Source organism: Trachurus trachurus, assembly GCF_905171665.1.
Source record: "Trachurus trachurus genome assembly, chromosome: 14".
NCBI classification, from domain to species: Eukaryota; Metazoa; Chordata; class Actinopteri; order Carangiformes; family Carangidae; genus Trachurus; species Trachurus trachurus.
In genome coordinates, this window is record NC_139903.1 from 1822029 (window position 1) to 1834450 (window position 12422).

Sequence of the window (12422 nt, forward strand, 5' to 3'; positions counted from 1 at the left end):
GTTTATAAACTACATACTAATGAGTATCATGTGTTATAAATGATGAATTCAGTATTTATTAATGCTTAACTAATGCATAATCGTGTGTACTTGTTATAAAGTGTTACCGTGACATCATGCAACCGTTTCTGATGGACAGAAAGACACTCCTCCTCCTCCTTGTATTAATCTGCTTACTGTCAAAGAGGCTGCGCTACCTAATAGCATCAAAAACCTTTAGTAAAGACGTCTTCTCTGAAAAACCATCCCAACTTAACCTCACACTGCAAAAAATCAAATATCTTACCAAGAATATTTGTCTTATTTTTAGTCAAAATGTAATTTCTAGTCAAAACAAATATCATTAGCCTATACTTAAAATAAGACTCATCACATTAAAAAGCAGCTTGTTTTTAGACACTTTTTACTTCTTTCAAGCAGATTTTCACTTAAAATAATCTGAAAGTGGAGCAAGTTTTTCTTTCTTATTACAAGCACAAAAAACTTGCTTTCACTGGCAGATTTTTCTACTAATTTCAAGTGAAAATGTGTTTGAAACAAGTGAAAATGATCTAAAAACAAGTAAAGTTTTAGGTGATGAGTCTTATTTTAAGTGGAAAGAGATTAGTTTTGACTATAAATTACATTTTGACAAGAAATAAGACAAATATTCTTGGAAAGATTTTGAGTTTTTGCAGTGCATCATCAGTCCCAAACAACTCAGGCTTCACACTCTGCATCCTCTGGAATAAAAACTACCAGGCTTTATCATATAACGGACAATGAAACACGAAATTTAGATACAGAAACTGAAAGCAGCAGAGCAGTTTTACTACTAAAACAACCAACAAAACTGACATCACTGCACCAGTTTCCCCAGAAATCTCTGCAGCTTTGGATCAAATCAGTTCAGTATTTATTATTAAAAAGCAGCTCAGTGAATTCAGTGTGTCTGGTTATTTGCAGCTCTGTCGGAGCTGAAGGTGAGACGACGGTGAAACTAGATGAAACGGTGCCAGCAGCCAAGATGTAGTGGCTTCTTTTAGGGCTAAACTGGGATTAGTGAATCTCTGGTCGTGACCCGACTGTACAGATTATACCTTCACTTCTTAATCCACCGGCCGCCACCGTGTCACAATCAAACAGCGACCTGTTAAATATAAAGGGGGTCGGATTAGAACGGAGTATACGGTGCTGATAGATACCGTGTTAAATACAGCGTGAATCAGTCAAACCCCCCGCGGCGACGCATCCAGCTCCTATAGCTAATGACAGAGCACCATGACCTCATCTGGAGAGATTACTGCACAAAACACTGGGACGAGGGGTCAGACAGAACATGTAGAGTACAGGAGAGGAGGAGGAGGAGGAGGAGGAGGAGGAGCAGGAGGAGGAGGAGGTCTGATTAGTGAAAACTCATCCAGAACAAAAAGGACTTTATAATGTTGTCAAACAAATGGATGTGTTCATATATACTGTATATGATCTGAAATAAGACTTGAAATAGAAACTATCTCATGTTATAACAACAGTTATAAAACGGAAAGGTGAAATCCGGCGATCTGATTGGTTGTTAACCGTGCTACTATTCTAAAGCCTTATCACAGCGTAGGGCTATAGGCTATCATTCTCGAAGCTCCTCTTCCCGGTTCGTCCAAATTTGACGAACCGGGAAGAGGAGCTTCGAGAAGCTTCCACTACAAACAAGCTTGAAATATAGACTTATTTAATTTTTTTCGGGACAATTTCGCATGTCGGGGCTTCAATACAAGACGGACATTACATACGAGCAGCATGGAGGTATTTGGATGTTTTTTGGTGTGTCTTTTTGTTACGAAGACAGTTGGTATCCATTTGCAACCGTCATATGGACATGCACTGCTACGCCGAGACCCCCTGTAACTCAGAGAAGCCACGGAGGACTCTGAAACTTCTCCCAGCCCTTAGTCCACATGAGGGGGAGGAGATCATGAGTGAAATTTCAATTTTGGGTGAACTATCCCTTTCTAAGCCAATCGAGTGCTAGCATGCCTGAATGCGTCGTCCTGGAGACGCAGCAGCCTGTGGGAAGGGGGGGGGGGGGGGGGGGGGGGGGGACATAAGGAACGATCCGATTCGTCTTCACTGCAAACACAGAGTCAATGAGTTCACTCAGATATCTATGAATGTGTTTATATATGTTTTTATATGTACTATATGACTATATAGAGAGATAAAGATTAGTAATCATATGTTAGAATAAATCTATATGTATATAAATATAATAATATATTAGAATAAATCCAGTTAAATAACTCATAAATTAATTTACTGTATAGACTATAATGACTAGATAACTTGATAGATAATTTATGAATAAGGGGTGGGAGTAAATACGTTTTACTTCTTCTCACTCCTTTTCGGATATGAAACAACATTATTTTATTTTATTTTGTTCATGTGTTGTCTTTGCAAAGTTTGTATTTGTTATGTCTGTCCATTTCTGTATTATGTTTTATTTATTTTAACATGTCCGAAATAAACTTAAACTAAACTAAACTAAACTGTGTGTAACGTTTCCATGGCGACCTGTTCCCGTGGTCAAGGTACAAAACATTTATCCCGAGGGAAACACAGAGACAACAGCTAATGGAGGAGGGGGGGGGGGGGGGGGGGGGGGGGGTTGGGGCTGGAGACCCCCCGGGGAGGAGCAGTGATTCATGTCAGGATTATATAGATATAGTAGTAGTAGTATATTCCCTCTAATCTCCAATCCAGGTCACAGACGGCGACACACAGGAGAGGAGACGCTGAAACATCTATATGTTATATATATATACACTGCAAAAACTCAAAATCATTCCAAGAATATTTGTCTTATTTCTTGTCAAAACTAATCATCACTTATCACCTAAAAATGAACTTGTTTTTAGATCATTTTCATTTGTTTCAAACTAATTTTCACTTGAAATAAGTAGAAAAATCTGCCAGTGAAAGCAACGTTTTTTTTGTGCTTGTAATAAGAAAGAAAAACTTGCTCCACTATCAGATTTTTCTACTAATTTCAAGTGAAAATCTGCTTGAAAGAAATAAAACATGTCTAACAAGCTGCTTTTTAATGTGATGAGTCTTATTTTAAGTGGACTTAGATTTGTTTTGACTAGAAATAAGACAAATAGTCTTGGTAAGATTTTGAGTTTTTGCAGTGATACAGTATATGTTCATGCAGCTGCACAAGCAACATGTTACATCACTGAATTACAGCTGAACTCAAGCACCTTTTAATGCAAACTGCACTTTATACTTTGTATTTTTCACTCTACTTATCTACATATTTATTTGTACTCCTTCCTTTCTTTTAACACTATTTATCTATTTTCATTCTTATCTGCCTCAACATTGCACGGCGACAATGTTGGAGAAACGAATGCAACACAATGTGGTTCTGTGCACACACAGCTGTGTACAGTATGTGAATGACAATAAAACTATTTCAGTCTCAAGGACACGATGATGCATCTGATTGTATTTGGTTTGTTCCACCATCTCATTCTAAACACAACAAAGCTTTTAAGGGCGTTCGTACCGATCTGATAATAAATTAAAAACATGTGCTGCTGGTTTTTAAAAAGGTCACATGATGAAGATGATGAAGAACAACATGGAGGAAGTAGCTATAAACACCGAGTCTGTCAACACTCTGCAGACAAACGGCTGTGACATCATGAACTTCACTTCCATGCACTGCAAAAACTCAAAGTCTTTCCAAGAATATTTGTCTTATTTCTAGTCAAAGCTAATCTCTTTCCACTTAAAATAAGACTCATCACATAAAAAGCAGCTTGTTTTTTGACACTTTTTACTTCTTTCAAGCAGATTTTCACTTGAAATAAGTAGAAAAATCTGATAGTGGAGCAAGTTTTTCTTTCTTATTACAAGCACAAACAACTTACTTTTACTGGCAGATTTTTCTACTTATTTCAAGTGAAAATTAGCTGAAAACAAGTTCATTTTTAGGTGATGACTCTTATAGAGTTTAGTTTTGACTAGAAATTAGACATTTTTACAAGAAATAAGACAAATATTCTTGGAAAGATTTTGAGTTTTTGCAGTGTGAAAGCTTTTATAAAACTGATGATGAATTATAATAATGTCTCGTAGTTCAATCTAACACATCTGTTAGATCTAAATCTAAACACTTTATCATGTATTGATAAGGTGTAGGCTACTGACAGCAGCTGGTGTTATTAATGTGAAGCAGCTCTCTCCTCCTCCATCTGCACTGAGAGGACGTTATTGATTATTGATCGACTGGTTTCTCACCTTGGCTGCACTGATCTGTTCCTTCCTGAAACGCTCCAGAGGCGTGATCAGCACGTCGTTGGCGTTCTCGATCTGTAAACGCACACACACACAAACACACAAAATGGTTACTCATATTATTATTTTCTTTAAAAATTAATAATCAGTCATTTGTCTTAAAGGGATAGTTCAACATTTTGGCAACTTGGCCCATTGCCATAATCCCTATAGTCATAGCAGTAGGTTCGTTACCTTTAATTGTCGGTGCAAGCTGTTTTTAGAACGGCGGAGCAGAGCCGTGAGCTGCTCAGAGCTACGCTACGGAGGCTCATTATGGGATTTCTTGGTTTCCCTCATCAAAATCATCAAATACACAATCCAACAACTCCACAACGCTCTGGTGGACAAGTTGTGACCTGCATATTCACCACGCTATGAGATAATAACACAACGTTACCACACAGAGTTGTTTTAGAGGGAAATTCAGAGACTGATGATGAAAAACTGTCCCTGAAGGCAACGTGCATCAGTGGTTTACATGTATTTCCCTCTAAAACAACTCTGTGTGGTAACGTTGTGTTATTATCTCATAGCGTGGTGAATGTGCAGCTCACAACTTGTCCACCAGAGCGTTGTGGAGTTGTTGGATTGTGTATTTGATGAGTTTGATGAGGTAAACCAAGAAATCCCATAATGAGCCTCCGTAGCGTAGCTCTGAGCAGCTCACGGCTCTGCTCCACCGTTCTAAAAACAGCTTGCACCAACAATTAAAGGTAACAAACCTACTGCTATGACTATAGGGATTATGGTGATGGGCCAATTTGCCAAAATGTTCAACTATCCCTTTAAGGAGGAGTGGTTTCTGATCAACCAATCAATCAATGTCACATATTTATCTGTTTAAATATGGTAAAACTCCCTTCCATCCCATCAGCCACCTGTCGTCATGGTAACTCACCATCCTCGTCCTCTCGTCCTCCAGGTTCTGTAGCACGGCTGCAAACTCCTGAAGAGACTTGGCTGAGGACCGAGACATTGGCAGACGGAGGGGAAAGAAAGAAAGAGAGAGAGGGAGGGAGGGAGGGAGGGAGGGAGGGAGGGAGGGAGGGAGATGTAAAAAGACAAGACACAATTGGAAAGAGAAAGAGAGAGAAAGAGAGGAAAAAGTTAGAGATGTGAGACACACATGTAGCAACAGGTGACGAAGGAAATAAAACATTGAAGCTGCAGTTCAGACTTTAAAGGGATAGTTAGTTCACCCAAAATTGAAATTTCTCTGAGTTACAGGGGGTCTCGGCGTAGCAGTGCATGTCCATATAACGGTTGCAAATGGATACCAACTGTCTTCGTAACAAAAAGACACACCAAAAAACATCCAAATACCTCCATGCTGCTCGTACGTAATGTCCGTCTTGTATTGAAGCCCCGAAATGCGAAATTGTCCCAAAAAAATGTAATAAGTCTATATTTCAACCTTGTTTTGTAGCGGATGCTTCTCGAAGCTCCTCTTCCCGGTTCGTCAAATACAAGACGGACATTACATACGAGCAGCATGGAGGTATTTGGATGTTTTTTGGTGTGTCTTTTTGTTACGAAGACAGTTGGTATCCATTTGCAACCGTCATATGGACATGCACTGCTACGCCGAGACCCCCTGTAACTCAGAGAAGCCACGGAGGACTCTGAAACTTCTCCCAGCCCTTAGTCCACATGAGGGGGAGGAGATAATGAGAGTATAAATTTCAATTTTGGGTGAACAATTCCTTTAAAGCTTCCAGCTCGTTCCTTCGTTCGCTGGCAGCTGAAACACAGCTACGAAGATCTGGGCCAACGTTTCCACTTCGACTGCCTCTGTCCCTGTATGTACAACACACACTGTACTGTACACACACACACACACACACACACACACACTGTACACACACACACACACACACACACACACACACACACACACACACACACTTTGCACACACTCACACGTCATTCTTTAGACTCAGTGGATGTGAAAACAGAAAGAACAGGACTGTACATATGGAGCATGTGCTGCACTGACATGTTCAAAAATCCACATGCATCTGCAAACACAGTGCAGCTCTGGGTTATTTCTTAGTGTTGCATGACAGAACACACACGCACACACACACACACACACACACACACACACACACACACACACACACACACACACACACACACACACACACACACACACACACACACACACACACACACACACACACACACACACACACACACACACACACACACACACACTCTGCTCCAGACTTCAGGCTACAGGAGTTTGATCCGACTGTAAAAGAAGAGGGAGCTCAGGACTGTGGAAGGAGTTTATGAAACACAACAACAACAACACAACCTTTGATAAAAACTAATAAAATGCAACTCAAACTGTGTCTGAATAAATCCCACAAAATGATCAAGATGAACCACCGTGAAATAGAAACCAGTAAGAGGCGGTTTATAGACACTGGTGTATGAGGAACTCTCTTCCTCTGTGTCTCTAACCCTCCTCTCCTCCATGTGCATTTGTTTCCAACTTTTTCTTGAAATTTTACCACTTTTTTCTAGAATTTTTCAACTTTTTTTTTTGAGAAATTTTTAACACTTTTTAATTAATTTATGTTTTTACTTTTTTGAGAAATTTGACCAGTTTCTTACAGAATTTTTTTTTAACTTTGAGAAATTTTACCACTTTTTTTTTAAATTGATTTTGAGAATTTTTTTTCTAGAAAATATTTTACTTACTAAATCTTATCACTTTTTTCCAGATTGTTTTTATTTTTTTTGAATTGTTATCACTGTCTTTATTCCACTTTTTTCTAGAAATGTCTCAATATTTACAATATTTCCACAAATTATCCATTCAGGTCATTGATTTAACCACCAGCACTAGGACTCTGGAGCTGGAGCTAAGGGACACATGGAGCTGAGTTAAGGTGGAAATCCTACAGAGTTAAAGGGACAACGAGGAGTTTCTCCATCGGCAGAAGTCTCATATTAATGTGGATGAATCTCCGTTACCACTTGTTAATGGTCCATTTTAGATAAATCTATGGTTTTGTCTCTATGGTTATTTTGTTATTATTAGTGGTGGTGGAAATGCTGGGCGAGCCGACCAGCGTTTCTTTACTTTCGGTTTCGTGGCGAGTCATGAGAATAACGCCGCCGAATCTCCGTTTATGGTGGGAACTACGACGGTATGTGATCGTCTTCCAACCTCTGACTTTAATTCTTGATGAATGAAAACATGAGTCTGTCTTGCACCGGTCAAAGAATTTCACGGTGCGGAGGCTCATAAATGTAGTGTGGAAACACTTCACTTTTACAAAACTCCTCGTTGTCCCTTTAAGGTGGAAATCCTACAGAGTTCCTCTTTAAAACACATGTCATCTCTCACTGATCTGCAGTCGATCAGTCTGGACTGAAACTACTGGATGAATTCAGCTTTGACGTTAGTAAAACTATAAAAACTTTATAGTTTTAGTCTTATAGTCTTATATCTATATCTTTAGTCTTCATAGTCTTTATTAATCCAGTATCTTTCATTTGTCTATGTTAACTTGTCTTTCTTTTTTCTTTGTCTTTCTTTCTTTTCTGTTTTTTATGTTGTGAATTTCTGTGTCTTCTTACTCTGAAGACCACCACTGTTGTTGCTGTTTTTTACATAGGGGAGGTATTCTTATAAGCCTGTTTTGGCTTCTACCTCTCCTGCACAATGTTTCATTTTACTATTTTCATTGTTTATGCAGGTTTTATAATGTGCAAATAAAAAACTAAACTAAAACAGCAGTGGTGTGGTGCAGCGGCCGAGCAGCAAGCTGTTCAGGAAAGATAGTTAGAGACGGTTAAACAACAGACAGAGGGAGAGGCTGCAGCTCTGGGTGTGGTGCTGGTGCTGGTGGTGCTGGTGGTGTTTGGTGTTTGGTTGTGGACACACAGGGAGCTGCATGAAGCCTGGATGAGGTCATGGAAGTGAGAGTTTGTTCTCCGTGTTGCACATTAACAACGTGTCCTCTCATGTCCAACACTCAATCACCGTTTAATCACAGAGGACGAAGGAACACGGACAGTTTGATCTGTCTGGTCTGTGCACTGCAAAAACTCTACATCTTTCCAAGAATATTTGTCTTATTTCTTGTCAAAATGTCTCATTTCTAGTCAAAACTAATCTCTTTCCACTTAAAATAAGACTCATCATCTCAAAATGAACTTGTTTTTAGATCTTTTTCACTTGTTTCAAACTAATTTTCACTTGAAATAAGTAGAAAAATCTGCCAGTGAAAGCACGTTTTTTGTGCTTGTAATAAGAAAGAAAAACTTGCTCCACTATCAGATTTTTCTACTTATTTCAAGTGAAAATCTGCTTGAAAGAAGTAAAAAGTGTCTAAAAACAAGCTACTTTTTAATGTGATGAGTCTTATTTTAAGTAGAATGAGATTGTTTTGACTAGAAATAAGACAAATATTCTTGGTAAGATTTTGAGTTTTTGCAGTGTGGATGAAGTTTGAATGAGCAGAAACTGGATTATTTAAACGACCATGATGTGAACAACGTGTACTGGGGTTGGTTCTTGGCCCGTGGTCGCCGTGGTGACGACAGATAGATGAACATGAGGAGGATTCGTTGACTCATGTTCGTCTCTCTCTCTCTGAACAGGCTCGGTGAGGAGTTCATTTTCAGCTGATGAGATAATTTCTGCTTCATTAAACCAGATGAAGCTTTAAAGATTCACTGGACATGACCTAATGTTATTTTTGGGGGGGAAATTAGGATAAATAGTGATTCAAATACAAAGATCTTTATCTTCTTCATCGTCTCTAGACTGAAGTAAAAAGAACTGAGCAGTGAAAAATGTCAGTTTCCATTTGAGTGTCACAAAACGACCAAAGACCAGAGTTTTGTAGCAGAAGCTCCTCTTCCTGGTTCATCCAAATTTGTCGAACCGGGAAGAGGAGCTTCAAGAAGCTTCCGCTACAAACAAGCTTGAAATATAGACTTATTTAATTTTTTTCGGGACAATTTCGCATTTCGGGGCTTCAATACAAGACGGACATTACATACGAGCAGCATGGAGGTATTTGGATGTTTTTTGGTGTGTCTTTTTGTTACGAAGACAGTTGGTATCCATTTGCAACCGTTATATGGACATGCACTGCTACGCCGAGACCCCCTGTAACTCAGAGAAGCCACGGAGGACTCTGAAACTTCTCCCAGCCCTTAGTCCACATGAGGGGGAGGAGATAATGAGTATGAAATTTCAATTTTGGGTGAACTATCCCTTTAACAGGCGTCTCTCTCTCTCTCTCTGCCAGGACAGAGTTGGGTTTCACAGACGGTCGGCACCAGACTCACCTATGCAGATCTCATCGTCCGTCTCAGCGTCTCCGATGCACTGGAACTTAAACTCGTTGAGAGAGTCGGCGAACTTCCTCTTGGCCGTCGACAGACCTGAGATCAGAGAGAGAAGAGGAGAAGAACAAGGTTAGGGTTAGGTTTAGATTTTATGGTTAAAGTTGTTCAGATGGTTTAACACAAGCAGAGACTTTAGTACGACTATTTGAATTATCTGGAACTTATTGAATCACATCACAGAAACCAAAGAAACAACAAAAAGTTCAGCTCAACTGAGACCGCACTGCAAAAACTCAAAATCTTACCCATAATATTTGTCTTATTTCTAGTCAAAAATGTCATTTCTAGTCAAAACAAATCTCATTCTACTTAAAATAAGACTCATGACATTAAAAAGCAGCTTGTTTTTAGACACTTTTCACTTCTTTCAAGCAGATTTTCACTTGAAATAAGTAGAAAAATCTGATAGTGGAACAAAGTTTTTCTTTCTTATTACAAGCACAAAAAACTTACTTTCTTTCTTTCTTTCACTGGCAGATTTTTCTACTTATTTCAAATAAAAATGTGTTTGAAACAAGTGAAAATGATCTAAAAACAAGAAAATTTTTAGGTGATGAGTCTTAATTTAAGAGAAAAGAGATTAGTTTTGACTAGAAATGAGACGTTTTCTCAAGAAATAAGACAAATATTCTTGGAAAGATGTAGAGTTTTTGCAGTGTGAGACGAGACCAAGACCTTATAAAGACCGGTCTGGACTACAACACTAGTTAACGCATTCATCATCAGTTCATTATGATCTGAGAGCTCGTACCAACAAGTTTTCCCTCTCAACACACTCACACACACTCACACACACACACACACACACACTCACAGCAACATGAAGGAGAAGAACAGTGTGTGTTAGTGAGAGTGAGAGGAAAACGCCTGAAGACGATGACGAGTCAGAGAGAGTGAGTGGATCCCCAGAGGCGTCGGCGATGAAGGACGACAGCTCCTAACATTCACATGTCTGTGTGTGTGTGTCTGTGTCTGTGTGTGTGTGTATCTGTGTGTGCATGCGTGTGTGTCCTGAAAAGTGCAAAAAGTTCCATGTAGCTTGCGCCACATCACCCGGGACAGATGGACGCCTTTCAAATAATACATGAGGCGCTAAGAGCTCCGAGGAGACAAGACACTCACTGAGTTTGGCTTCCTGTCCATTTAAACCCAACGCAGGGTCACCTCCACTGCAACACACACACACACACACACACACACACACACACACACACACATAGAGTCTCAGCGTGAAACAAGGGAAGAACCTACTGAGACAGAGAAACTGTGAGTCTGTCATGGAAAATTGCAGCAAACACACGACCACACAGGCTACAATGGATCTAAAATGAACATTTATTTATATTTATATATTTTATATTGATGCTTTGGCTAATTTCCTCCTGTATGACCATGACACAGAGAGACAGACTTAACACTAACACTGACAGGAACAGTACGATGTGGTCAATCCCTGCAGAGAAGGACGGGAATGTGCACGGAATATTCACAAGAAAAGTTGATTTTCAGTCGGGTTGCAAAGGGGCGGAAAATTTCCAGTAAATTTCCAGAAACTTTCCATGGGAAGTTAAGTGGGGGAATTTTGGAAATATTCCAAATTGGAACAAACTGTATCATGTAAATATTTTTGTTTTGCCATAAGCAGACATCCATGCAAAATAATACAAATAAAGACATGACATTTTAACAGATTTATTTGTGAGTAGAACTTTATCAAGTTTTAATTCTTGTACGAACAATCAATTCTTTTACTGAACAACAAAAAGAGGCGTGGCCTCTATAGCCCTGCAGTAGCAGTGTGCTGTGTGCATGTGATTGAGGAATAGTATAGATATTCAAGTGTACTTGCATTAAATCTGGTTCTTTTAGCCAAGATTATGCTACAATATATTTCCCCAACTATATTTGAGATCCCTGTTGGGCCAACCTTCAATTTTGTAAATTCAGATATTCCCGTTAAGTCCCATGGAAAATTTTGCAACCCTAATTTTCAGTGAAAGATTTTTATGAAATGAAGTGAAATCCAGTGCGAGAGGAGAGGAGAGGAGAGGAGAGGAGAGGAGAGGAGAGGAGAGGAGAGGAGAGGAGAGGAGAGGAGAGGAGAGGAGAGGAGAGGAGGGGAGGAGAGGAGAAGAGAGGAGAGGAGAGGACCGACCCAGAGAGTCAGGGAAAGGACAGAGAGAGAAGACGGACGGAGAGAAATTGGCCGTGTTCATGTAAATACCACAAGTCCTCCATGCAGATCTGTGTGTGTGTGTGTGTGTCTGTGTGTGTGTCAGCTCCTCTGTCTGAGTCACCGCGGCTCTGAAGCATCAAAATAAAGCGAAGTCGTCCGACCAGAAGGAGACCACACTCCGACCTTCGGGGACAAACTGTGGTTTCAGAGCCGTCGGTGTCCGGGGGAGAAAATAAAAACTACTTTCATTCAACTTCAACTCCGTTTCTCACGTTGAGTCACATGATGATGATGATGAAATGAAAACTACTGCATGAAGGAGAGAAGCCTCGACGTGGAGCTTTGACCGTTTTCCACTCAGCCGAGTCATCAGAGTTTTGTTTGCAAATAAACAGAAGAAATTAAGTCTCTTGTTTATTTGTTCTTAAAGGGATAGTTCAACATTTTGGCAAATTGGCCCATTGCCATAATAATCCCTATAGCCATAGCAGTAGGTTCGTTACCTTTAATTGTCGGTGCAAGCTGTTTTTAGAACGGCGGAGCAGAGCCG

The 12422-nt window shown here is 39.7% G+C and overlaps 1 protein-coding gene across 1 annotated transcript in view; it reads right to left on the minus strand.

Annotated features, from left to right (window-relative positions):
* Positions 1 to 12422, minus strand: part of LOC310996905 (rho GTPase-activating protein 26-like) — a gene marked incomplete at its 5' end in the record, with an annotated part of 146299 nt that overhangs the window by 76643 nt on the left and 57234 nt on the right. Inside the window, 3 exons of the mRNA XM_083986428.1 lie at positions 4282 to 4353; positions 5219 to 5280; positions 9637 to 9732. Coding sequence (XP_083842554.1) covers positions 4282 to 4353; positions 5219 to 5280; positions 9637 to 9732 — 230 coding nt within the window. The remainder of the gene's footprint in view (positions 1 to 4281; positions 4354 to 5218; positions 5281 to 9636; positions 9733 to 12422) is intronic.